The sequence below is a fragment of the Mauremys reevesii genome, linkage group 8, assembly GCF_016161935.1.
Source record: "Mauremys reevesii isolate NIE-2019 linkage group 8, ASM1616193v1, whole genome shotgun sequence".
Lineage (NCBI taxonomy): Eukaryota > Metazoa > Chordata > Testudines > Geoemydidae > Mauremys > Mauremys reevesii.
The window spans coordinates 65,864,111-65,889,983 of NC_052630.1; the positions used below are offsets into that span (position 1 = coordinate 65,864,111).

The window sequence follows — 25,873 nt, forward strand, 5'->3', positions numbered from 1 at the left end:
TATGAAAACAATATACACAAGCATCTTATACTTATCTTAAGTAAAATTCTGTGATGTTCTTAACTTTTCAAAATAGACTGCGTAAAGTGTCCACTTCTATAGTTTATTTTAAATTAAAATTATCATTTTCACAAGTAAGAACCTTTTAAAGAAAGTAAATAAGGAATTGTTATTTACTCCTTCTCAAAACACAATAATAATTGGAGATATACCTATCTCCTAGAACTGGAAGGGACCTCGAAAGGTCATCGAGTCCAGCCCCCTGCCTTCACTAGCAGGACCAAGTACTGATTTTTGCCACAGATCCCTAAGTGGCCCCCTCAAGGATTGAACTCACAACCCTGGGTTTAGCAGGCCAATGCTCAAACCACTAGGGTCCTTAAATGAAATTAATAGGCAGCATGTTTAAAACAAACAAAAGGAAGTATTTCTTCACACAACACACTGTCAATCCATGGAACTCTCTGGCAGAGGATGTTGTGAAGGCCAAGACTATAACAGGGTTCAAAAAAGAACTAGATAAGTTAATGGAAGATAGATCCATCAATGGCTATTAGCCAGCTTGGGCAGGGATGGTGTCCCTAGCCTCTGTTTTCCAGAAGCTGGGAATGGCCAACGGGGTATGGATCACTTGGTGATAATGTGTTCTGTTCAAAAAAGCTGCAGCTGCCCAAGCGGCGCGCCGGCGCGCCCGCGTCCGTCCCGGTCCCCTCCCCCCCCTTCCGGCATCGGCATCAGGGGGGAGGGGGGAGGGTGGCATTCGCTGGGCTCCCGCATGCATGGCGGCGGGGTCCCGGAGCCCGCGGCGGCGGACCTGCCGCTGCCGCAGCCGCCTGCGGGAGCTCGCGCGCCGGCGGACGCGACCGACCGGGAGGACTCCACGAGCCAAAATGCGCCCCCCCAGGATGCCGCCCCAAGCGGGCGCTTGGCCCGCTGGTGCCTAGAGCCGCCCCTGGTTCTGTTCATTCCCTCTGAAGCTCCTGGCATCGGCCGCTGTCGGAAAACACGATACTGGGCTAGATGAACCTTTGGTCTGAACCAGTATGGCTGTTCTTATGTTCTTAAAAAGAAACTCTGTAGGGTAATGTAAATTATTAAAAGAAGTGAGAAAGTTTCTTGTTAAATCATGACATTCTGTCTACCTAAATATATGTAGTGTACTTAGAAGCAATCTCAAGTGATATCTACCATTATTCATAATTAGAGTTGCTTGTAAATGTACCCAAATGTTTGTTTTTCCCCATAATATTCTAGAACTGTATGGTAGTTGGAAATGAAACTAAAACAAAATGCCTATGTGCAAATGCCCTAATTTCCTGATTACTATACTTTGTGGCTGAGATTTTCAGTCATGTAAGGGATTTGGATGCTCAGTTCTCATTACTCTTAGGCAACTTTGAAAATTTCACGCTAGATGTGTTGCATTGGAAAAAAAGCTACAACATGCTATACTGTGTCTTCACTTCTATTCTTGAACAACAGTTCAATGGCCTTTTTGTACAGATCTGGAGTTCTCCATCCAGTTCCTATTGGACAGGTGTCCGTATCCTCCTCCACATTTTTGCAATATTTGGAAGTGTTATCTGAGAAGCCAAGAACTGAATGGGCATAAAGCCCAAACCTGGAGGTGGCTTCTACAAGCCAAGATTGAAGAACAACGGCAGGACTATGTGGGGAAACTGGAACTTCCACTGCTTTTCCTATACCACTTAATTTATGATAATTTTGTGCAAATATTCTTCATTCAATAAACTTTCTCTCTCTTTATTTAAACTTAATGTAATGTGCTTGAGAGATTAAACCACAAAAATATACATTATTGTGCAATAAAATGCCTTACATACTAGATTGGAATCTTCTATGAGGCTTCTATCAATTCAAAAGCCAATTAAATATAGTTCTATAGCCGTGAACACATGTTAAAAAGGGAAGATGAGTCATTGGCTAATCACGCTCTCTGGGGTTTTACTTTTGCAAAATTCTACATTTCAAACCATGTAGGCTGAAGTGTTAATATTTTTGAACGTTGCTGCAATTCAGTTTGCCTCAGTGAGGAAGTTAACTCACTTGTGGGTTTACAAGCAGCCCTGGCCATGGGAACCGATAGGGCGCTTGCTATAGAGTGCAAGCCAAGTGCTAGCTGCTTGCTGAAATACAACCGAGTGATCTGCAAAACGGAGATTAAATTAAGGCACCCACATCCGGTTGACTCTAAATTGTTCTAGCACGCTGTCCCTTATCCGGAAATAAAAATGAAATCCATTAGCTCCAGCCACCACTAACATACTCAAATATTAAAAAGTAATTATTTATTTTCTTACGTATGATGTACAGTTGAACCTGTACCTTGCCGCAGATCCTCATTTGGTGAAAATCAAAATAGATTCATTATGTCAGTGGAGCTCTGAAAATTTGTGTCAGGTTGTCATCTGCCCTTATTAGTTTTGTTTGTGAACATGGACGTTCCTCTTTTGTTCTGTTTTTAAAGTATCTATCTTGATTGTCCTAAAAACATTATTTGTTATTAGTTACTGTGTCTATTCTTATGAATGCCGATAAAGAAGCAAAATGTACAACACCTAAATTATTAAAGAACAACAGTGGGAGATAAATATTCTCTCTTTGAAATATATAAAAATTGCAGTTTTAGTTACATTGTGGGCAGTGGATCAGCACTTCCTTTTCACTGTGGTTGACAAGAACAAGTTTGCAAATGTGGGATGCTCTGAAGAGATAGAATGCAGAGTGTGGGCAGTACTTTAGGAATCCATTTTTTCTTAGGAATTCTAATTGAGCATTTATATTTGTGATGGGTAGGAGTCTGGCAGAGCTGAAGGTCTGTAATTCTTCTCAGTAAACTTCAATTGAACTTAATCTGGATCAAGAGGCTATTTCTGAAATTCCTCTAAAGCTCAGGGGCGATTTTCTTCTTCAGGCTGCTTCTGTTTAGGCGTCGTCTGTAAGGGAACCAAATAATTTTGACATCTTTTTTCCATTTGGCCTCAAACAATAAAAATGTCCTAACTGAACTGATAGCTGGTCAGAGCTGGGGATTAAAATGGGCTGGGACAACGTCACTTGTGTCATACGCTTCTTCACATTGGAAATCTAAACTACTGCCTTTATAACAAGCTGAACCAAAATCCTTGATCTGATCACCTCTGAATAGCGAAGTTCCTGAAAATAGGATCACAATCCAACTTCTGTAGCATTAGCATTTTTAATTAGATGGCGGCAGAAACAACCGAGCTGGGAGATACCAAATGGTCCCAAGCATCCTAGACTGAGCAAACTGAGCTAATAGTTCTAAACATCTATCATGCTCCTTACTACTCCTGCATAGAAAAGGGTCAGTGTTTGACTCTACAGGGCAGAGTCTCTGCCTTATTCTACTGTAAGTGGCACAAAGAGAGTGGACATTGGTCATATACATGTAGCAGGGGATTTCCCTGGAGGGAGTCACCCGTGAGCTCCTAGACCATCCTTCTGGCTGGTTGCTTTAGAGTAGAAAGTGAGGGGGTAGAAGGAGATGGAAAAGAGGCCTGATCAGAATGTGCTATTCTCAGCTGGCAGATAGTCCTGTGAGAACCATTACAGATGGTGAAAATTAGATCAACCTACTACTCTGCTCAAAACTGCTCCAAAGTAAGGGGCCCAGCAGAGAATCTGGGAGCTGCAATTAGCTGAGAAAAAATACAGAAAGTAACCTCTTAATACACTCTTCACAATATCATCCTAATGCTGTACAGAACTCTAGTATGAAACATTCCAGGACTGAAAGCTACCCAGACATAATTTTTTCAGTCTTCTTTTTTATAAGTCAGAAATATAGAAATGCTGTCAATTTAGGTAGTAAGAGAAGTAGAAACTGTGAAAGAAAAGTACAGATGATTGAATATTATGCAGTGAATAAATTGTTTGACACATTTTGTCGTTAAATACGAAATGCATTTAACAGACAATTTTAATATTTTTACAAGTACTCAACCTCCTCTTAAACAGGTCCTGGGTCACACAGGTTTTATATATGACATCACAACCCAGGTTACTGTCACCAAACCATCAAACCACAAAGATGGAGTGTGACTTCACAGCCAACCAATAGCCATACACCACTGCAACACATATGGCCCACAGGCAGAAACTGCACCAGCTAAAGGGAAGTGCTCCTATTGTTAGGCCTGTAGGATCTGTACTAAGGTTGACTTAGACGGAAGTTGAACTTTATTTATGTAACAGGCTAACTGTAATGATAGCCACATAGTCTACATACAGAGACCAAGTACAGCAACTAAATATAATGTACCTGCAGCATATAAAATAGATCCAATCATCTCCAATCTTTACAACAACACACATCTCCACTACTTCTGTTATAGGACAGCATCCATGAGCTATCACTAACAGAAAAATTAGCCAGCTTAGGCTGCTTAATGATTGCATCAGTGGTTGCATCAGTAATGAAGTCTATAATCTCTGTTGCAATGCATTAATTCTGCAGCAGACACTACAGCATAGGCAGGGCCTCATGTATTTTCCCGGACATGTGGGAAGAAAGACAATATGCAAGGGATGTGATTTAATTAGGCCTCAACTCTATTAACTTAATTCACCCGGAACCACCCAGCAATAACTGGTACAAAGTAGCTCATGATTCCCTCCTCAATTGTTTCCACTTCATGGAGGGCTGCTTTCAGTCTCCCATGCCTTCACAGCTAGTACCCAATCCATTGTTGGTACCCGAGAACTCTCCCCTTGTCTGAGCATTAAGGGGATGAGGCAAGGAGTTGTCTCCTCACTGTTACTATTGATTAGGAGCCCCAAAACCATTCCCCAGATTCATTAGGAGATGCCTTCCCAAGGGGCCACTTCCCATTCTGGTTTATCAGAAAACTGGACCCTATGGAACAAGTACTTGCACCTGCCACAGGTAGGCACCAGCAATTAGCCTTATTCCCAGCCAGGTTCCCAGATAGTTAACAGTTCCCTCCCTAACATCAGTCTCAAATATATCCACTCCCTGGCTTGTTATCCCTGAATAACTCAGGTACCAGATATGATATTTTTGGTGGTCTATTACTGATCTTCCCCATTCCTGGTGATTCATATGTCTTCTGGCCTTGTCAGCCTGTGAAGGCCTGGGGGCTCCCTGCCCTCCTTTTGTTGCAGCATTCCAGAGCACCCTGGGAATGACAGTCAGTTCCCTTATATGCTGCTTAAATATTGTACTGCATTTGTAATGGAGTCTGTAGTCTCTGTTACAGTGCATTGATTCTGCAACAGGCACAAGGACGGCCTCATGTATACCGTGACTATGGAATTTCCCCCGGAATCTACTCTTTGAAGCAGAACCATGGTCTAGAATCTTGGGTTTCAGTTTTTTAAAAGTGTTTCTAGCTCTTCTGGTTGTGTAGAAGACTTTGAAAACTTGAACTAAGTGTAAATGTGGTCAATCTGAGGCTGCAGACATCCTGAAACAATAGGTCTCAGAGGTAGGAACTTTCTGATCCAGTAGAAAATGTTGTTAACTTTGAAAACTACAGATGGCTTTTTAAATTTCAACATTTTAGCGAGAAACGTTCAGTTGCTAATGTGCTTGTCCCATAATCCCATACCGTCTCCAGGGCTCTGCCTTCTGTGTGCTGCCTCTAAAGGGGCATGCTATACAATTTGGCTTCCTCAGTTTTTAATTTCAATGAAGTTGCTTCAGAATTTCCAGTCTGCCACACCAGGGGGCTACAGACTCCAGGGACTGTGACACAGAGTTCAGGTCTAGCTTGATGCAGATTACACAGGATGTTGATCAGAGTCAACTTGATTTAAACAGCCGTAATGGCGGACACCCTTGGTGCAGGCCAGCCCTTAGAATGTCAAACTGTTACAAACACAGGAGCCAGTCTGTTTGCATTTAGTAGTAGGCAGAGTAGTGGTTCACATGTACACATTAGCCAGTATGGATGAAAGGTGATTAAATGCTTTATCAATTCCCCGAATAACAAGTACAGTTATTTCTTGCTAGGGTGATCCTAGGATTAGAGTCAGGTCTGCAGCTTTCTGCTGCAGCAATCCTCACAGGGTCCTGATTCAGAAAACCATCGCTGTTCATGAAAGTACTTAAGCATGTGCCATTGAAGTCAGTGGTTAAAATGAATGCTGAAGTGCTTTCCTCAACATTCATCAGAACTCCCTACCTCTGCATGTCTTCCGTTACATATATGGTATACAGTATATATACAGCAGTGTGCATGAATACCTTATTTTAATGAACTCCCAATCCATTTATTTATAGAAAGCTACAATGAATGGATTTTAAAGAGTAGTAAATTATTCTCTTTCATATATTCATCTGCATTAATTTCAACTAGATTTCTGTGGAGTTTAGGCTTTGAAATGGTGAAGTCTTACCACCTTTGGATGCATCAAGCCTCTTAAACCAGCTTTTACATCTGTCCTCACAATCCTACAGGTGGTATTACACATTCTGCTACCAAACATCTTTATTTTTTGTGGCTACAAATCAAGGTTTGTTTTGTTAATAAAATAGATAGCTTTGATGTTCTTCTGTTTGTAAGAGTTTCTTCTCAAGGTTGTGAATTCTGGCTGGTACTATCTGAAATGCCACTGCATGCTTCAGAAAATGCCTTATTGTCCAGGTCAGGAAAATGTTTACAGGTCTGCTAAATTCCCTGGTTTGTGTACCTCACTGCTGTGTCTGTGAAAGAGAAGAGGTTTGAGGGTAACTGGAGCATGAAATCAGATGTTCTCCCAGTTATGGCCTAAGGGCTTTATCTGGGTCCCTATATTTTTAAAAGTCTACTACATACTTTTATAAAATAAATCGCTGTGTTACATTGTATACCTGATATCTTTGCTTTCACTTTTCTTTGCCAGCTTTTTTGCTTAAAGTACCCATGCTGCACATTTCAAAGCATTAAAAGTGAAGTGCAAAGATTTTACAAAAAACTTCAAATATTGTGTGTTACATTCAAAAGAAGAAAAAATAGTCTGTCTATGTAAAGAAAGTATTTAAAACAATATTAATTTAAGTGTTCTCACTAAGATCATGAGAAATCTGAGTTTTGTGCCACCCAATTTCTTTGGTAAGGTGAGTGAACATCACAATCCCATAAACACAGATTGCTAGAGTTCTTCCAATTTGAATCCCAATTTTCATTTTCATAGATTTCTCCAAAAATTTCCTTTTGTACAGAAATGTTCCTGCTAGATGTTAAAATAAAATCAGATGAGCATTTTTTCTATTTTATATACCATGTCTAGAGGTTCATATTTCATATAACATTTGATAATAGCCTGTAGGGAAGAGAAGGGAAAGCATTTAGGACACACTTAAGTGTCTAAAGTTAGGTATCTATATCTGACTTAGGCACTTAAATAGCTGGCTTGATTTTTGGAGAGGAAGAGTACCCACAATTCTTTCTAACTTCAGTGGTAATTATGGGCACTCAGCACACTGCTGAAATCAGGTAATTCATGACACTAAGCTGGGGGGAGAGGTAGATATGCTGGAGGGTAGGGATAGGGTCCAGAGTAACCTAGACAAATTGAGGATTGGGCCAAAAGAAATCTGATGAGATTCATCAAGGACAAGTACAGAGTCCTGCACTTAGGACAGAAGAATCCCATGCACTGCTACAGGCTGGGGACCGACTGGCTAAGTAGCAGTTCTGCAAAAAAGGACATGGAGATTACAGTGGATAAGAAGTTGGATGTGAGTCAGCAATGCGCCCTTGTTGCCAAGAAGGCTAACAACATATTGGGCTGCATTAGTAGGAGCATTGCCAGCAGATCGAGGGCAGTGATTATTCCCCTCTATTCAGCACTGGTGAGGCCACATCTGGAGTATTGAGTCCAGTTTCGTACCCGCGCTCTCCCCCCCCCACAACTACAGAAAGGTTGTGGACAAATTGGAGAGAGTCCAGTGGAGGGCAACGAAAATTATTGGGGGGCTGAGGCACATGACTTATAAGGAGAGGCTGCGGGAACTTGGCTTATTTAGTCTGCAGAAGAGAAGAATAATGGGGGATTTGATAGCAGCTTCAACTGCCCAAAGCGGGGTTCCAAAGAGGATGGAGCTCTGCTGTTCTCAGTGGTGGCAGATGACAGAGCAAGGAGCAATGGTCTCAAGTTGCAGTGGGGGAGGTCTAGGTTGGATATTAGGAAACACTATTTCACTAGGAGGATGGTGAAGCACTGGAATGGGTTACCTAGGGAGGTGGTGGAATCTCCTAGAGGTTTTTAAGGCCCAGCTTGACAAAGTGCTGGCTGGGATGATTTAGTTGGTGTTGGTCCTGGTTTGAGAAGGGGGTTGGACTAGATGACCTCCTGAGGTCTCTTCCAACCTTAATCTTCTGTGATTCTTCTATGATTCTTTGTTCACGTCATCTAAGCTCGCTTGCAATTCTCTCAATTGCTACCCATTCCAAGCTCATCAACTGAAGATCAGAGGCGGATACAGAGTGGCTTCTCTATTAGTTGGATTTGTTGCTTTTTGAATCATAATATTATCTTCTAAAACTCTGATTCCTGTTTGGCAAGTTTTTTTATCATAGATATCTGAATAGTTAAAATCCCTCCTGGGTATAGGATCATGCACGTTAGTACGCTGTGAGAGTTGGTTTGTTGGTTGGTGGTGTTTTTTGTTTTTATTATTTGTATTGTATCTTTCTGTGCACCACCATTCTCGTTCCTTTGTTTCCTCTTATTTTTCTCCATACAACCTTTCCCTAAGAATTCAGATTCAGGCAGATTCTTATTTTTCACCTACATTTTAACAAAACTCTAGGCCCCAACTATGGATGTTACATTTCTACAGGCAAGTGCTTCCTCACGGGAGTTATCCCTTCAAAGGGAGTGGGATGATGGATGTAAGTGCTCGACAATGTGGATATGGTTGTTCAGTAATAAAGCCCTTAGGTTATAAAGCACGTGCAGTGGCTACCCTTGCCAGAATGTCCCAGAATGTCTTTACAGTGAAGTGAGGACTCAGAGGGAGGGTTCCAGTTCTCTGAATGAAGTATAGTGCTGAGGCTAGAAATGACACTGCTGAACTTGCTGGGGTCTTGTGCTAGGAATGCAATTAGTTCACTCTAGGTATTGAGTATCACTGTGTGTATGGAAAAATGGGAACTGAGTAGACTCTAGAAAAATACAGCGAGTGGGGGATTAGAAAGGAAGGTTAAATCTGATTCTGTGTAAAATAAGATAATAAAGAATCCCTAACAAGATGAATTAATAGAATCAAAAATCCGTTCGGGCTGTTTCTGTCAAATACTTCATATCAGGCCTGAACCAAAGCCCACTGAAGTCAATGCAAAGACTCCACTGATATCTGCGGGCTCTGAATCAGGCCCTTACATCTTGTCATGTATAAATCTTATCTTAATTTTGCACAACAAAAGATTGAAAAGTGAATTTTGATCTTGAGGATAGTTCTGCCATTCGCCAAATGCCTTCATAACTCTGTCCCTATAAACCAGCAGAAAGAAAACAACCAGTTTTCATGTCTGATTCATTTTGTTGTAACATTCATTTAGGAATAGTGAGTAAATTAAAAGCTGGTGGAACAACCTGGACACTTCTTTTGTGTTTCATTTACTTAACGTTTTTCCAATTATAAAAATTAGTCCCCTTTTGTCTGACTCTAGGCAACTTGTGATGCGGCATTTTGCTGCACCATAAGTCATAGGTTGATACTGTATGGAGCTGAGCTTAATCTGTATAAAGACCAGGTTCTGCCATGCCATCGCATGCCAAAAGTAAGGGTGCTGGGAGTGAGATGGCACCCTCTGACTTGAAGTGGTTTCCATTATATACAGGGTTTACAGTTTTGGTCAATGGCTTTCAGCACCCCACTGTAAAAATTGGTTCAATGCCACTGTTTGCCATCCTTACTCATGGTGAGTAGTCCCAAACTTAAGATACTTCCACCTTTGCTCACATTAAAGAGTATACTCTGTGACTTGTCTCATTTTCTTCAACAGCACTACTTGTGGAGTAAGGTACTGCCAGATACTACTAAGATGGCTCAGCATGATGAGAGAGCAAATTCTGGGCAAGAGGGTACTACCCATTATAAGAGCAGCAGAACTAGAGGCATAAGCAGCTACAGTCTTTTGTGTATTGCTCTCTATGGTACTTATATGGTCCCTATTATCTGAGCACCTCACAATCTTTAATGTATTTATCCTCATAGCACCCCTCTGAGGCAGGGTAGTACTATTATAACTATTAGAAGATGGGGAAATGGAGGCACAGAGCAACTAAGTGACTTGCCCAAGTTCCCACAAAGTCAAAGGTGAAGCAGAGAATTGAAACCAGGTCTCATGAGTCCAAGTGCAGCACCCTGCCTCTGGATCTTCCTTCCTTTTTGTACATCAGTGAGAGGAGAATTCCAAATGAACGTAAGAACAGAGACTAAGAAGATTTTTTTTATAGTTGACAAGCCTTTGTTTTGCAAGAATAGTTTTACATGTCTGCATTTATCTAGTTTATCTAGTGAGCTGCAGCTGGTTAAAAATTAATGTACTTGATTAATTGTATTCAGCCAACTTTAAAATGGACGAACCTGCCAAATGGCATATGCAAGCATTAGGCATGAAGCTGAAATGAGGTTAAGCTTTTTCTGCCCAGCTGGATGGATTTTTTTTAAAGTTCTCTACCTTTTAGGAAACAGGTACAGGATCTCTATCAGCCAGTGCTGGTTTGATACTTTTAACGTTGGAAGGAATCTGGGTCATGGAAGATGAATGAGACTAGCAATGCAGTTTAGAGCACAGTTTCTTAGTGAGGTGAGGGCTGGAATTCAGATTCAGAAAGCACAACAACTGCTGAAGGCTCAGTCAGACTCGGAGCAAGAAGTTGTAGAATCACAAGTGACAGTTCACTGGAAAATCAAGTTCTTTTGGAGGGTTTGATGTAATTGTATCTTTATTCTGCTTCAGATAGCTCTGTTGTTGTTAAGGATTCTTCAAAGCCCTCCTAGGGCTACAGCAGGCAGAGTAGCGGTATAATAAAAACAATACTGCACGTTACAGGTGTAGCGCAATGGCATACAGATTACTCCATTCTGAAATAAGACTGCTATATTTGGTTCCATTTCTGCCCCCTCCGCCCAAAAGCTTGAAATGCACAGCCCTAGAGGAATTATACAGATCCATCTTATCATCTAAGCGGTCAGGTACAGTTTGATTCTTGCCTGATTCAGATAAAATTCAAGTTATCTTCTCTAAGGCCCTGATATTGTTCCCATTAAAGTCAATGAAAAACTCCCATTGACTTCAGTGGGGCAGAATCAGGTCCTAATTTGACGATTTCTCCATCAGTAGTAAAGTTAGAGTGATCAATGTCCTGTTATTAGGGACTTTGTCTTATATAGGCAACTATGCCCCCCCGCCATCTTCAACCCCCCAAAAGGGACCCAATTTTTCACACTTGTCTGGTCATCCTAAATAAAGTATCATTGCAACTCTCAAATTATTACTCCATGTCTATTAAGTGAGTCTCTTGTCTAAATATGTGGAGCTATTTTGTGCTGATTTACACCATCCCGCCCTTCACTTCAAAAGACCCCATGGAGTCAAATTTTGCACTGAAATGCTGTCCAATTTATTGACGTCAATAAGGTATAAGTTAGAATCTGCAATTTTACAGTAGATACATTAAGGGCCCGATTCTTAGTTGGTGTAAATCAGTGCACTGTAGTCCTTTGAAGTCAATGGAGCTATGCTGAAATACTCCAGATCAGGATTTAGTCCATAGTAATAATCTCTATTGATTAAAAGCAGTTTTAAACCTCCACCTGTAGCACTTCTATAGCACAAATGACAACACTTTGATTTTGCAATTACAGTGGGAAATGCAATAATAACTTGCACACATAGGTAACTGCATACTCAGTGCCCCCAGGAAATGCACACTTTTCATAGCCTTGTTGAATTACTAGTCTGTCAGAATGTGTACATTGATTTGCTGACTTACCTGACTCTATGGAAGTACGGTACGCAGCGCACACACACAGACATTTAATTGCACAATTAAATAAAAAGCACGTTGTGATGCATTGTGGTTTTAGGAAAGACTCAAATTAAATTGTACCATACTGCTGTAACTTTACCCATTATATATTGGAAGATTTACAGCATCTACTTCTTTGTACCATTGCCTACCAATTTGCTCCTTAAATGAACTTAACAGTTTGTACAGATGTCCGGAGGAAGTGCTGCAATGTGGAAAGTTTAATATTTTAGACAAATACGAAGTTTATTTACACTCTCTATATTATGGCTTCATTTAAAAAGCACACAAAAAAATACAGGCAGCAACAACAAAAATCCAGTAGCCAGAAATTTTAGTGTGGGCACTTTTAAGAATAACTGCAAGGAAGTTTATATCTTCATAAAAAACAAAACAAAAACCATCCCCAAACAAATAGAGGAGGAAAGTGATATATCCTTTAGGCTATATCCTACTGGTGGGGAAAGCAAGAACTTGTGGTTAAGGTATTGGACTGGGATTCGGTAGAGCTACATTCTGTTCTACCACGGACTTCTTGTGTACCCTTGGGCAAGTCACTCTCAAGCTTGTCTCTCTCTGCCTTAATTTCACAGCTATAAAATTGGAACAGCACTTCCTTTCTCTGATCCTTTGTCCATCTTGTCTACTGAGACTGTAAGCTATTTTTGTACAGCACCTAGCACAAAGGGTCTTTGATTTCAGTTGGGGCCTCTAAGCACTACTGTAATAAACTAAATAAACTTTGAAAAGAACATATCTTCTTAAACATGTTACATGTTTATGTTTATAATTTTTCCAAAAAGATTAAAATAACTGGAAAATGGCCTTTTTTAAAAGAAAAAGAAACATTTTGTGCAAAAAATGTACACCACTTGTACCCAGCATTATTGGAATGTAGTTTCCAGGCAGAAATAGTTTCTCTCAATATTTTCCAGGTCACGGGTAGCACTAGAATTGTAATGGAACTCAGTGGAATATAGTTAGAAAAGAAATCTGAGAGCCAAACACCCCACAATTCCAATGAGATGGTCTGACATGATGAGCACCACATCTGACTCTATTCTGATCCATTATAAGGCACTGTTGGTTTCAGCCTCCTACCCCTTTCAACCCTCTTCAGGACTGTGCTCTGTCCTTCACCTGTTCAATCCCCCCACCCCAATGGTGCTGGGAGAAGCAGCAATGAGAATACTGGTGGTGGGGGGGAACGGTAGCCTAGTAATTATTTCCCCATATTTTCTCCATTGGTCACAAGCAATAGGCATTTAGCAGTTTCAATCCAGTGTCCCTGGTGGTTCTGTCCACAAAACCATCATCTTGGTACAAATGCTAGTCTGCTCAGTCAATTCTGGAAAGGAAGATCAATAATATAGCAGTGCCGGAAGATTCATTGCTAACGCTGGGTGGTGAGACTTGCAAAACAAATGTTTAACATTGTATCTACTTAAGTATAGCTCTCAGCTTCTCACTTTCATGAATACTGGAAATATTCAAAAGGAAAAAGCAAACAAAGATGTAGGCTCCCTTTTGATTCAACATAGAATTGCCAAGTAAACATCACAGTGTCAATAAATACCACTGAAATTGTTTCATACGGCAGCTTATACATATACAGTCTTGCTAGCTACATATTTTCATTCTTTTTTATTGCATTCCTCACATACAGAGGATGTTTATGACTGTGCACAAAAAACAGCATTTTGCAACTGTAATAAATATTAAGCCAGTATTAGAGCCGCTCCCCTCTTGCAGGCATATTTCAGGCGTTCACAAATACTCCCTGAAAAGCACATTTCGTTGTATTTCCAAAGATTACCGGTATCTTCATGTTGGAAACCCTGCTTTCTATCATATAAGTGGGCCTGTACAACTAAAAATAATTAGAAATGCAAATTTGGTGAAAAGAAGTTAATCAGGAAACTGCATGACTGCTCTAGAGAAGTTGTGGTTTAGCACCAAGATAGGGCTGATTACTTGAGCATACGGGTGCTATAGTAACCCAGTTTCACCATTTGGAAGCGCTTAAGCTCTAAACCACAGTACACTGCACCCTCTTCCTTTTTAGTAGGGTTCTGAAGAAGAAAAACAGAAGTAAACAGAATGAGAGAAACCACAGAGCAGCAAAGGCGTTGTTAGCTGTAGTTCTACAAGCAGTCTATGATACTTGCTCTAAGCCTGTGAAGATGATGGATGACATTAAGTTTAATGTATAATACAACTGACAGACTTGCTTTCCTGTATATCTGATAATAGGTGGGATTCTTAAGTAATTATGATTCTAGCAAAGCTTTGTTTTTAGTTTAGATTAATTATGTGCATGGCAAAACTTAAATTTGGATTGCTGCATTTCTTTTTTGTATTTCTTTAAGGGTTTGGGGGAAGATTCTCAGGAGGGCTGATTGGGAGTTTTCCAGTTGAATGATTTTCTGTCAGAAAATGTAGTTTCTTCAAAATTGACGTTTTCTCTGGGAAAATTTTGATTCTTGCCAAAAAATATTGATTTTCTATCTGGCAAATCTAAGTGAAATATTTCATTTTTGATTGGCTCAAACAAATCAATTGAATCAGAACATTCATATTTTGAACTGACCTGAAAGGCTTCATTTTAGATCAGTTCAACAGAACTTTAGTTTAGCATTTCCTTTGTGTAATACTGCCAAATGAGACATGTAATTTCTCATTATCTGCCATGCTTGCCCAGGCTCCCTGGAGGACTACATCTTCCATAATGCAGTGTGGGTCCACGCTGTGCAGTGCCCCATGTGAGTCACATGACTCTGGGTACATTATGGGAGATGTAGTCTGGCTAAATTATGCTCAGACCAGCAGATCAAACTTCTGGTTCATAGAGGTGAATGCCAGCATCAGGTTCCTGATATAGAACTCCCATAAGATAATGCATCACTACGAGTAAATGCAGTTTAATATTGAACTGATTTGAAACAAAGTGGTTTTGGACAGTTAATAAACCAACACAAAACATTTCTATTTTGGAATGTCAAAATGTTTTGCCTCAATCAAATATGTCAAAATGAAACATTTTCCAGAATTTCCTTTACATGATTTTCAAAATTCCAGTTTTTGGTCCCAATTTGGGAATCAACAGGTCTGGGCACAGAATGGCTTGGAACAAAATGGAAAATATTTTTCAAAACAATTCATGATAAAGAATAAAATCTAACTATATAGTGCTGAACCCCAAACACTTTTGCACGCAAGTAACTTTACACACGTGATTAGTTTTATTGATTTTGATGGGGTTCCTCACCATATAAAGTTACTCACATGTAAGTGTTTACAGTATCCAGGCCTGTGTTTATACAGGCTGTTTGTAAAGTAGCACCAATCTCTTAACTTCCTTCACAAAGAAACAGTAAAGTCTCAGGGCCCCATTCTCACTTACACTGAGGCTCTTTACACCAGGCTGGCAGTGTAAAGGGGCCTTAAAGTGGGTGTAAATTACATCTCATCCCACTTGAAGTTTAAAAATAATTCCAAAGAGGCCTGCTAGAAACAGCTTCTAAGGCTTCTCGCCTTACTCACCCTCTCCCTCCCACCAGTTCCTCTCTGAGTTGCAATTCACTGCTGGTGTGCAGTGGAGCTGACTAATGTCCAAATCTATTCTGTTTTCTAGAAGACCCACACAAAGAGCTTTCCTCTCTCCTTCAAGTAGGTCACATCCTGCTGCATCCTCTGCAGATGTGGAAGGCTCTGACCTTGAAGAACTAATGCAGCCTATCTCCTGCACCCCCAAGTCACTCCAGAGCTCTCCTCAGTGGTGCTCCTGTGTTACAATGTGCTGGACATTTGAGGGGTGCTGGGGAAGGGCAGAGGTGGGGATTTGCAACTATGCAGAATCACTGACCATTTTCCCCTGTGGAGGGGGAAGTCGCATCATCTGCCAGTGCTACTGCAGCCTTTAGACTGAGGGGCTCCAAAGCCTGTCGGGAAGGATAACTTCCCCTTCCCTTTCCCCACACCGAAGAATCACAGGGCATAGCCCAGTCACTTTGGCTTCATGACTCAAGAAACTGAATTAAAGTAGTTAAAAGCCAAATATGCCAGTGGTGTTAGGGGGCCCAACTTCATTGGCTCCTTGTGCTTGTTTGCAGCAGGAAATGCAAAGTTGTGGCAATTCAGCATTGGTATGTACTGAGGGTATAATCCTGGGTGGCAGTAACCTTGAGGACTAGGCACAGTCCTTTGCATAGAGCCATAGTAAATCTCAGTCCACTTGCAGGGCTGCCCAGAGAATTCAGAGGGCCTGGGGTCTTCGGTAGCGGGGGGCCCCCGCTTCGGCAGTAATTCAGTGGCGGGAGGTCCTTCTGCTCTGGGACCTGCTGCCGAAGTGCCCCGAAGACCCGCGGCGGGGCACCCCTGCTGCCGAATTACCACCGAAGACCCAGCACTTTGGCTGCAGGTCCCGCTTCGGCAGTAATTTGGTGGCGGGAGGTCCTTCTGCCCCGTCGGAAGGACCCTTCACCATCGAAGACCCGGAGCGGAAGAACTTACAGGTAGAACTTACATGTAGAACACTGGACCTTCATGGTTAATAGGCTGAAAATCTATCAGGTGAGCCAAGGGGGGGAGGCCTACACGTCTTAGTTAGAGGAAGCTCTTTGCATCCCTTACATTTTCTCCCCTTCCAGGTGCTTATATGTACGAGTCAATAACGTCCACATCATCTCAAAAATTATTTAAGGTTTGATTAAGTCTGAGATTTCATTAAAGATTTGGGATGTTCCCTATTTCATCCAGACCTGGGTTGCCAATCCCTTAATGTCTCAGTGATTGTCAGACTTTCTTACAACATATTGTACTTTTTGTATTCAGAACAACTTACATGTAGAGCTTTGGAGATATCCTTGAGTTTCATTCCAGCTACGAATTTTAGAAACATGCTTGCTGATTGATATGACCGGGGCAGAAAGTTGTGACCTCAAGCATGATTTTGCCAGTACAGTCTCTGAAATATTTTGAATTGTAGTGGACCACATTAGGAAGAGTAAATTCATGGTAAAAATACATGTATTGGTATTGGAGTAATGTTATTTTAAGATCAAGAGCCCTGTGATCTCCATTTTCATCTTTTTAAAAGGAGCTATTCAATTTGTCTGGTATCTCACAACAGGATTATAATAGGAGATACAACTGCACAATGTTTGAGAGTTTTTTGGTGTTATGGTGCCACCTACTGAGTTAATACTAACTGCATCTTATTCTGCTGCTATAATAAATTAAATTAAAAAGAAAATGAGGCATACAGAATGTTTGTCATAAAATTGCCACAAAAATCTGTTCAGGACAAGAAAAGGAAAGATAACACTGTAGCAAAGCTATTTAATAATAATACTTGGCAGTAGTCATCATCAAAGAGATTTACAAACAATTAATGAATCCTTCAAACATCCCTGAATGGTAGTTAAGTTAGTACCATTTATTCCACATTTTTAGAGGCATAGAGAGGTTAAGGGATCTGCCCAAGTCACAAAATGAGCCAGTGTCACAGAGAGGATTAGAACTCAGTGATTTCTGGTTCCATCTTGTGCTCAGATCAACAGATTATACCTCTCTTGAAGCACTACATCTTAGAGTGTCTGACCATATCTTCATTGTATTTACACTGGAGATGGATGAATAGAGAGAAGAACTCATTGTGAGCATTTCAATACTTTCTAAAAAGAATTTTGCTTTGACCTGGTTTGCAACTCCTTATTCAGTTTCTGCAAACATGCATTCAAATGAAGTTCTACCTTTACTATGAAAGTTCACATAATGTGAAATTTGAGTACAAGGCTAAGACCAAATTAATACATTGAAACAAAATTAGATTTGGGAATAGTTTATGAAGGGTAAGTAATCTGGTTGAAAGGGACCAAACCAGAGAGCTCAAATATGTAATTTAAAACATTTAAAGGCATATTCTAAGTGAAGAATTCATGGCCAACTACAGGCCCAAATTTGCTGTCTTATCTCATAAGATTTCCAATTTTGTTTATGTATTTGCATGTATACAAATGTTAATAAAGTAGCTGCCTATCCATACGCAGTAGATATGCATGCTCAAGAGATTTGGATAGTTCAGATGAGCATCTATATTTTTGGATATGTGTCTGTACCCAATCTCTGAGCTTGGTGAGGTTCAACCATTACTGCCTTACTAGCAGTGAGCCATGTAGGTGGTTTTGGAGTATCTATGGTGGTGCTGTATGGTGGATAACAGGAATGAACCCACTAGAAAAACCTTACTCGTACACATTAGTACTAGGATGGCTGTTTCAGCATTATCTTTCTAACAGTTTTATTTTAGTTCTAGCTAATACATCTGCTCTAATACACTAAGTTATTGGCTTTTTACAAATGTTAGCAAAAAGAGACCTAGGGTGAGATCCTGGCCCCAGTGAAGTTGATGGGAGTTTTTATCATTGACTTCGCTGGAGTCAGGATTTCACCTCTGGTTTCTTTCTGTCTCATTTTTTTTACTGTACGTGAGCTTTTTCAAAGTTCCATCAGGCTTTTGGCTACTTAGCAACTGAGAATTTTCCTGGGGTGCCTTCTTTAAACTTTGTGGCTACATTTTGGTTTTTTTTTTAAACTGCCCAGACGGATTGTGGAACTTGTAGCATCTTTTGAACAGCTGAACTATTATGATGTTGCTTGTCAGGCCAATGAGGAGAAATCCCTTTGAGTCCCTGATGCTCTGCCTATGGTGAGCCTCTGTGCTGGAGACTAGAAACCAATTTGGTCCCTTGTGTGTAAGGGGGAAGATAATAAAGCCTTCAGATGTGAAGGACCGAGCCTTAAGTGGCATTTTGGTTGTTCCTGTTCTTCTCCAAAGTGTGCCCATGCTGCTGTTACTTGACTTGCTCATGTAACCCCCACACCTTCTGGATGTGGTGCTCTGTCCCATCAAGTGACATCAAGACCAGTTAGAGAGAAATTACTGAGTCTGCTCTACAGGCTTAAATAACAGCCAGTTGGCTTTTCACTCTTGCGGTAGAGACCCATGCACTAAACTCCTGAGGTCCCTGGTTCAATCCCACCCGCTGATGACTGGGGTCTGTTGGTGTTACACTCAGACAGCCAGGGTTTTCAAGAGATTACTGAAAAGAGGTTTTCAAGAGATTACTGAGTACTAAACGACAGGTTTCAGAGTAGCAGCCTTGTTAGTCTGTATCCGCAAAAAGAACAGGAGTGGATTTTAGCCCACGAAAGCTTATGCTCAAATAAATTTGTTAGTCTCTAAGGTGTCACAAGTACTCCTGTTCTTTTTGTGGGTACTAAATGGCTCTTTAATCTGGCAGAGAAAGGCATAAGACCCAATGGCTGGAAGCTGAAGCCAGACAAACTCAAATTAGAAAGCAAGCATAATTTCTTAAGAGTAATGGTGACTAGCCATTGGAACAAACAAAGGGAAGTGGTGGAGTATCCATCTCTTGATATCTTGAAAGCAAGACCGAATGCCTTCTGGGAAGATATATATGTGAATTTAGGCATGTAAATATGGAACTTGACTTTCAGAGCTGCTGAAGGACCACAGCTCCAGTGAAGTCAGAAAACATTATGGGTGCTCAAGAGGTCATTTAGTCCAGCCCCCTGCACTGAGGCAGGTTCCCCTCTCAGTCATCTTTCCTCAAGATAAAACATGCCCCCGTTTTTTAACCTTTACTTATAGATCAGGTTTTCTAAACTTAACATTTTTTGTAGCTCTCTTGTGGATTCTCTCCAGTTTGTCCACACCTTTTCTAGAGCGTAGCGCCCCAAACTGGACATAGTGCTCCAGCGGACGACTCATCAGTGCTGAGTAGAGTGGGACAATTACCTCCTGTGTCTTACATGTGACACTTTTATTAATACTCCCTAGAATATTAGTTTTTTTTTCTTGCATCACATTGTTGATTCATGTTCATTTTGTAATCCAGTATAATCCTTAGCACCTTCTGAGTGGTACTACTGCCTAGTCAGTTATTCCCCATTGTCTAGTTGTGTATTTGATTTTTCCTAAGTGTAATACTTTACACTTGTCTTTATTAAATCTCATCTTGAGTTCAGACCAATTCTCTAATTTTTCAAGGTCATTTTGAATTCTAATTCTGTCCTTCAAAGTACTTGCAATTCCCTCCATTTTCGTGTCATCCACACATTTTATAAGCATGCTTTCCATTTCATTATCCAAGTCATTAATGAAAATGTCAAATAGTACCAGACACAGGAGAGACCCTTAGGGAACCCTACTAGATATGTCCCTCAGTTTGACAGTGAACCATTGATAATTACTCTTTGAGTACAGTCTTTCAACAAGATGTGCCCCTATCTTAGAGTAATTTCATCTAGATATCATTTCCCTAATTTGCTTATGAGAATGTCATGGGACAGTGTCAAAAGCCTTACTAAAAACAAGATATATCCCCTCTGTGGCTTCTACCCATGCACTAGTCCAGTAACCCTGTAAAAGCAGGAAAATAGGTTGGTTTGGCATAATTTGTTCTTGACAAACCCATGTTGTGTATTACCTACAATCCTATTATCCTTTAGGTGCTCACAAATTGATTGTTCCGGTATCTTTCCAGGTATCAAAATTAGGCTGACTAGTCTATAATTCCCAAGGTCTTCTCCCCGCGTCCCCAGTTTTTAAACATAGGTACTATGTTTGCCCTTCTCCAATCCTCTGGGATGTAACCCATCCTCATGAATTCTCAAAGATAATCACTATTAATTTCAAGATTGCTTCTGCTGGTTCCTGATGTACCCGAAGGTGAATTTCATCAGACCCTTGCTGACTTGAATACATCTAACTTATCTAAATATTCTTTATCCTGTTCTTTCCCTATTTTGACTTGCTTGCCATGTCTCTTGTTGTAAATATTAATTGTGTTAAATATTTGGTCACAATTTGCCTTTTTTAGTGAAGGCTGAAGCATAATAGGCATTAAATACCCCTGCCTTCTTGTTGTGTATATATAATATAAGAGAGCATCGTGAAGTTATCCCACTGTAATCAATGCTGTAATAAGAAATATGCTCCTAGCTGGAAAACTAATGGCAGCTGACATTTTTTTCTATTTAAATTGTACTTTTCTGCTATGTACACTATTCAATTAATAATATTTTCCCCATCATGTGACAGGAGAAAGAACAACAGAAATTACAAATTCTCCCATGCCCACAAGCACATCACCTCTACTTGCACGCTCCACTCCACACTCACCTGCAGGCGACAACGAAGGTAAAAGTGAAACACGGGGCACAGTTTTGTTCCCAGATTGTTTTCCCTGAACTGACATCCAGCTCCACCACACAGATGTTACAACAATCCTTTACAGTTGTTCACACTGGCTTACCTCATATGAATAGTATATTAAATAATTAAATTAGGAAAATATTTCAAAATATCTGTATATCCTTGGTATATTTAGTATCTGATTCTCATTTACATTAAGACATCTTGATGCTGCCAGAACAAAATGCAAAGAGGCTTTAGGTAAATGAGAATCAGACTCTTAAAGCTTAAAACATAAGAACATAAGAATGGACATACTGGGTCAGACCAGTGGTTCATCTAGCCCTGTATCCTGTCTTCTGACAGTGGCCAATGCCAGGTGTCCCAGAAGGCATGGTAATCATCAAGTGATCCATCCCCTGTCGCCCAGTCCCAGATTCTGGCAAACAGAGGCTAGGAACACTTTAGAGGATGGTTTTGCATCCTTGTCCATCCTAGCTAATAGCCAATTTAATGTAATTTCTTTCTTAGAAACACAGGGCCACATTCTCAAATGCAGGCACCTATTGCTAATTGTATCCATAGAATTTGTGCGTGCATGACAGGTAAGTGCATGCATAAGTATCCACTTTGCATGCATAAAAGCATGAGCATGTACAGGTGCATGTGCAATTTAGGCAGCCATATTGTAAAATCTGACCCATAGTCCTGATACTTCTAAAGCTACATTTCCTAACAGTGAACTGGGAATATTTCATTGTAGGCTGTTTACCAAAAATACCAATATGGGGGTGTGATATGATGAAGGGATCCCACAGAGGTGCTGGAAGGGATTGGGCTCAGCATCATATATTTGTACTATATCTGAGGCCCACAGCTGAGGGAAGCCTTCTTTTATTATATATATAATATATATAAACATATATATATGTTTAGACAAAAATGGCCTTAAAGGCATCAGGCATTGTTTGAGTTCTCATTCTACCTTTGCCTCCCAAGTGCTTGAACTCCAACTCAGATGTGGAGGTTTCCCTAGCTCAGGTGTCACAGCCTGTCACAGAGAATTAACAAATTAAACAAGTTTTAACTTGTTTCTTGTATAGTACATGTTGTTCTATGGTAGACACTGTATTGCATGACAGATTATTAAGCACCTGGATGAACGAATGGAAGCTCAATGTCTCATGCCTTGAATTCACATTCTGGATTAAAGAAAGCACTACGCATAAAGACAATTACTATTTATACTGTACATTTCACAGTTAAGGTCCTGTCAATTATGTATCACCAGGTGTTATAGGGTTTTATAGACTGGTATTGAACCTCCATTTTTACATCTTCTACACCTGAGAGAATCATTTCACCTCTAGTTAAAACATCTTGGGGAAGTCTCCATCCCACGCCTGTTCCATCAGAATCCCAGACTACCAATATCAAGCTACAAGATAACTCCCCAAATAAATCTTATTACAATGGGTTGAGTGACCTACAAGGTTAAAATCTTTTTAGATTACAGGGGAAGCTCAGGAGCAGTCAGTGTGAAGTTGGGAAGAAAAGAATGGTTCTCCTCTCCCCATGGACAACTGAAAAGCACTCTTTGGTATAGCACCAGTTAATCTCACTCAGTAGTATTGGGCCAGATCTTCAGGTGGTGTAAATCTAGCCAGCTCCAATGACTTAAGTGGAGATACACCTCTACCCCGATATAACGTGACCCGATATAACACGAATTCGGATATAACGCGGTAAAGCAGTGCACTCTGGCAGATCAAAGCAAGTTCGATATAACGCGGTTTCACCTATAACATGGTAAGATTTTTTGGCTCCCGAGGACAGCGTTATATTGAGGTAGAGGTGTATACTGATTTACACCAGTTGAGGCTCTGGATCATTATATTACATCATAATTTGTTAACATTCCAGAAACATGGTTTTGTTTTTATTGCTTAAATTAAAATCAAATTGATTAATGTTTCCAAATTTTAGTATAAACAAAAATATTTAGAGATAAAGTTGCAAAGTGACAGGTAACATCATAAACCCAATATAATTATAGGTTTTTATCACTATGCTTCATTGACCCACTACCTGATATATGTGCTTCCAGTTCTCAGTTTTCAGTGCTGTTTAACACTGGCACACTTTTGGCATGTGCTGATCACGTGAGCTACATAAAGAGCAGACAGTGATTCAGGTGAATCAGCTCCCTTTCAAGTAAACGGAGCCTAGAATGCATGTGCTTTTTGTATGCTGCAACTTAATTCATTGCTTTCTCCAGGACTACTCATGCTTAAAGTCAGGCATGTGCTCACATACCTCGATGAGTCAGGTCCCTAAGCCCTTCTCCTGCACGGGGCAAGGATCTGTTTGCATGAATCTGATTGCTGGACTGGGGCCTTAATGTATGGACACAAACATGTATAACCTTCTGTTGACATACTGTATTTATTCCTGTTTTTATTCCTTTTAGGACAAAATCAGACCTCTACTGAAACTGGTAAGAGAACTATTTTTACTTTCCTTACAGAACTGCAACACTTCTCTATGAAATGTGCTTGTATTGTGGTTGTGTTCACTTCCAATAAGACACATGCTTTGTGTGTACAAGTATTATCTTCTAGAATGTTTAATGCCTTTACATTTAGAACAGTGAGATCACATGTGAAATAATATAGACTGGTTTAAAAAGGAGGAATTAAATGAACCAATTTGCTTCTGTCTGAATTTGTGGTTTACAAGTATTTCACTGAACACATCTCATTCACTTAGCATATTCATTTAGATTGTAAGTTCCTCAGGGTGGGACTGTGTGTTTGTTATATGTTTGTAATACAAATAATTAATAATAAAAATAATAGAACATGGTAGGTTCTTAATTGTGTGTGCTAGTTTAAACAGAAAATGTGTTTATAATTGTTTGGTTTTGTTAATCCCGGATAGTGTTTTCACATTTATCTTATCCCACAGAAGAGTTAAACTTTTACAAGAATTACAGAAAAAGCAGACAGAATTTTTTTTAAAAAGTCATCTAGTGACTGATTCAAAGCCCACGGAAGTCAGCTGAAATCTTTCCACTAAATTCACTGGCTTGGGACCAGACCTATACAGTTTAAAACCCACAGTATTATAAATATAGCACATCCCAGAATGTGGAGCCCTAGATTTTTATAGGAAACTAAAAAGGGGACCACAAAGGCTGTTTGAAACTCCTCAGTGCCAAAAGGCCAGTCCCAAAGGTCTGACCCAGTGAATCTGGTTTATTTTTGATTGAGGAGGACAAACAGCCTCGTCATACTGAATTGCTGTAATCAGTCCAGATGCAAGACTACTTCAGAAGGGTGACATTCTCTCTGTTTAACTCATCACACTTAAGGATGTGCTGTCTTCCACCATTATATTTTTCGTTATCACTCACAACAGGAAACTCAAGTCTCCCACTGTCTAGTGGCTCTTTAGTCACACCTGCACATTATACATCACCCTCACCTGCAAGCAACTCTGAAGCAGAACATGACTCTGCAAGCATAGCTCATGTTCTGAGTCAAATATATACATATACATACTGGATATTCTACTGAAGTATCCATTAGCATCACCACACAAGACTCTGGTAAAACCACACAGCTGCTGCTGCCACAGGTTGTTTAAATAATGTCCTGAAAAGAGATGCTTTTCTGAATGGGGGGCTTCAACCTTCTTAAGGTCATAATCAACTCTACCTCTTCCACACAATTCAACACTACTCCTGAGTTACGCAGAGGGGTTAAAGCAGAGCAAGTCAAGATGTTCCATGCTTCCATAGGGGATAAGTACACTGCCTCAGCTGCATTCCCAATATCATTGCTGGCCAAGGGCCAAAAGGAACAAGTTGAGGCCTCTAACTCAGATCACAAAAGGACAGTCCTTGTGAACTGTTGGAATAGCCTCTCATAAGAAGCTAAAAAATGAGACTCGTATTTATCATGCCGTTTTTATATTGTATTAGATGAATAATTCCAGGAATTCAGTCCTCTAGACAGTACTTCACATCATGAGGCAAAATTTCAATTGATTTTACCTGGTATTTTTGTCTGAGTGAAAAAATGCAAGATGAAACTGTAGGGTATTAAGCATCTTTATTTGCAAATGGTACTCAGCATATGTCATTGATATGCTTTCTACTTACCACTAAGAATTTCAGGTTCTTCATCTGGTAAGAACACTTTACCGCACAATTACATGACCATCTAATCTTTATCTGTAAATAAAGAGTTAAGAGGTCAGAGATGAGAATGAGAGAAAGGACAGTGAAACTGGGACTGAAAGCAGAGAAACACTACAGGGAGACCGAAATAGCAGCAGAATATTCCCGTGAGAGGTACCAGTGTGCTCCATGGACATTCAGAACATGAAAAACAGACAGAAGTGTTGGACAAAAGTGGACCACTGCGAAATGCCAAATCAATCAATATTAAAAATATAGTCCAATTTGAAGTAATGATTTATTGTTAGATAAAAGATTATTTATTTTGTTTTCCTTCTGTGAAGCAATGATGACATCCAGTGGTTAATAGGTTATTTACAGGTATATATTTCATAAAGCTATTGCAAGTGATGAATTTTAGTTCCTATTCAAAGAGA

At 40.2% G+C, this 25,873-nt stretch overlaps 1 protein-coding gene across 1 annotated transcript in view; it reads left to right on the top strand.

The window, feature by feature from the left end:
- The window catches only part of PTPRC (protein tyrosine phosphatase receptor type C), a 108,875-nt gene that overhangs the window by 21,000 nt on the left and 62,002 nt on the right, over positions 1 to 25,873 (top strand). Inside the window, exons 3-4 of the mRNA XM_039486458.1 lie at positions 21,168 to 21,259; positions 23,724 to 23,750. Of these exons, the coding sequence (XP_039342392.1) occupies positions 21,168 to 21,259; positions 23,724 to 23,750 (119 nt within the window). The remainder of the gene's footprint in view (positions 1 to 21,167; positions 21,260 to 23,723; positions 23,751 to 25,873) is intronic.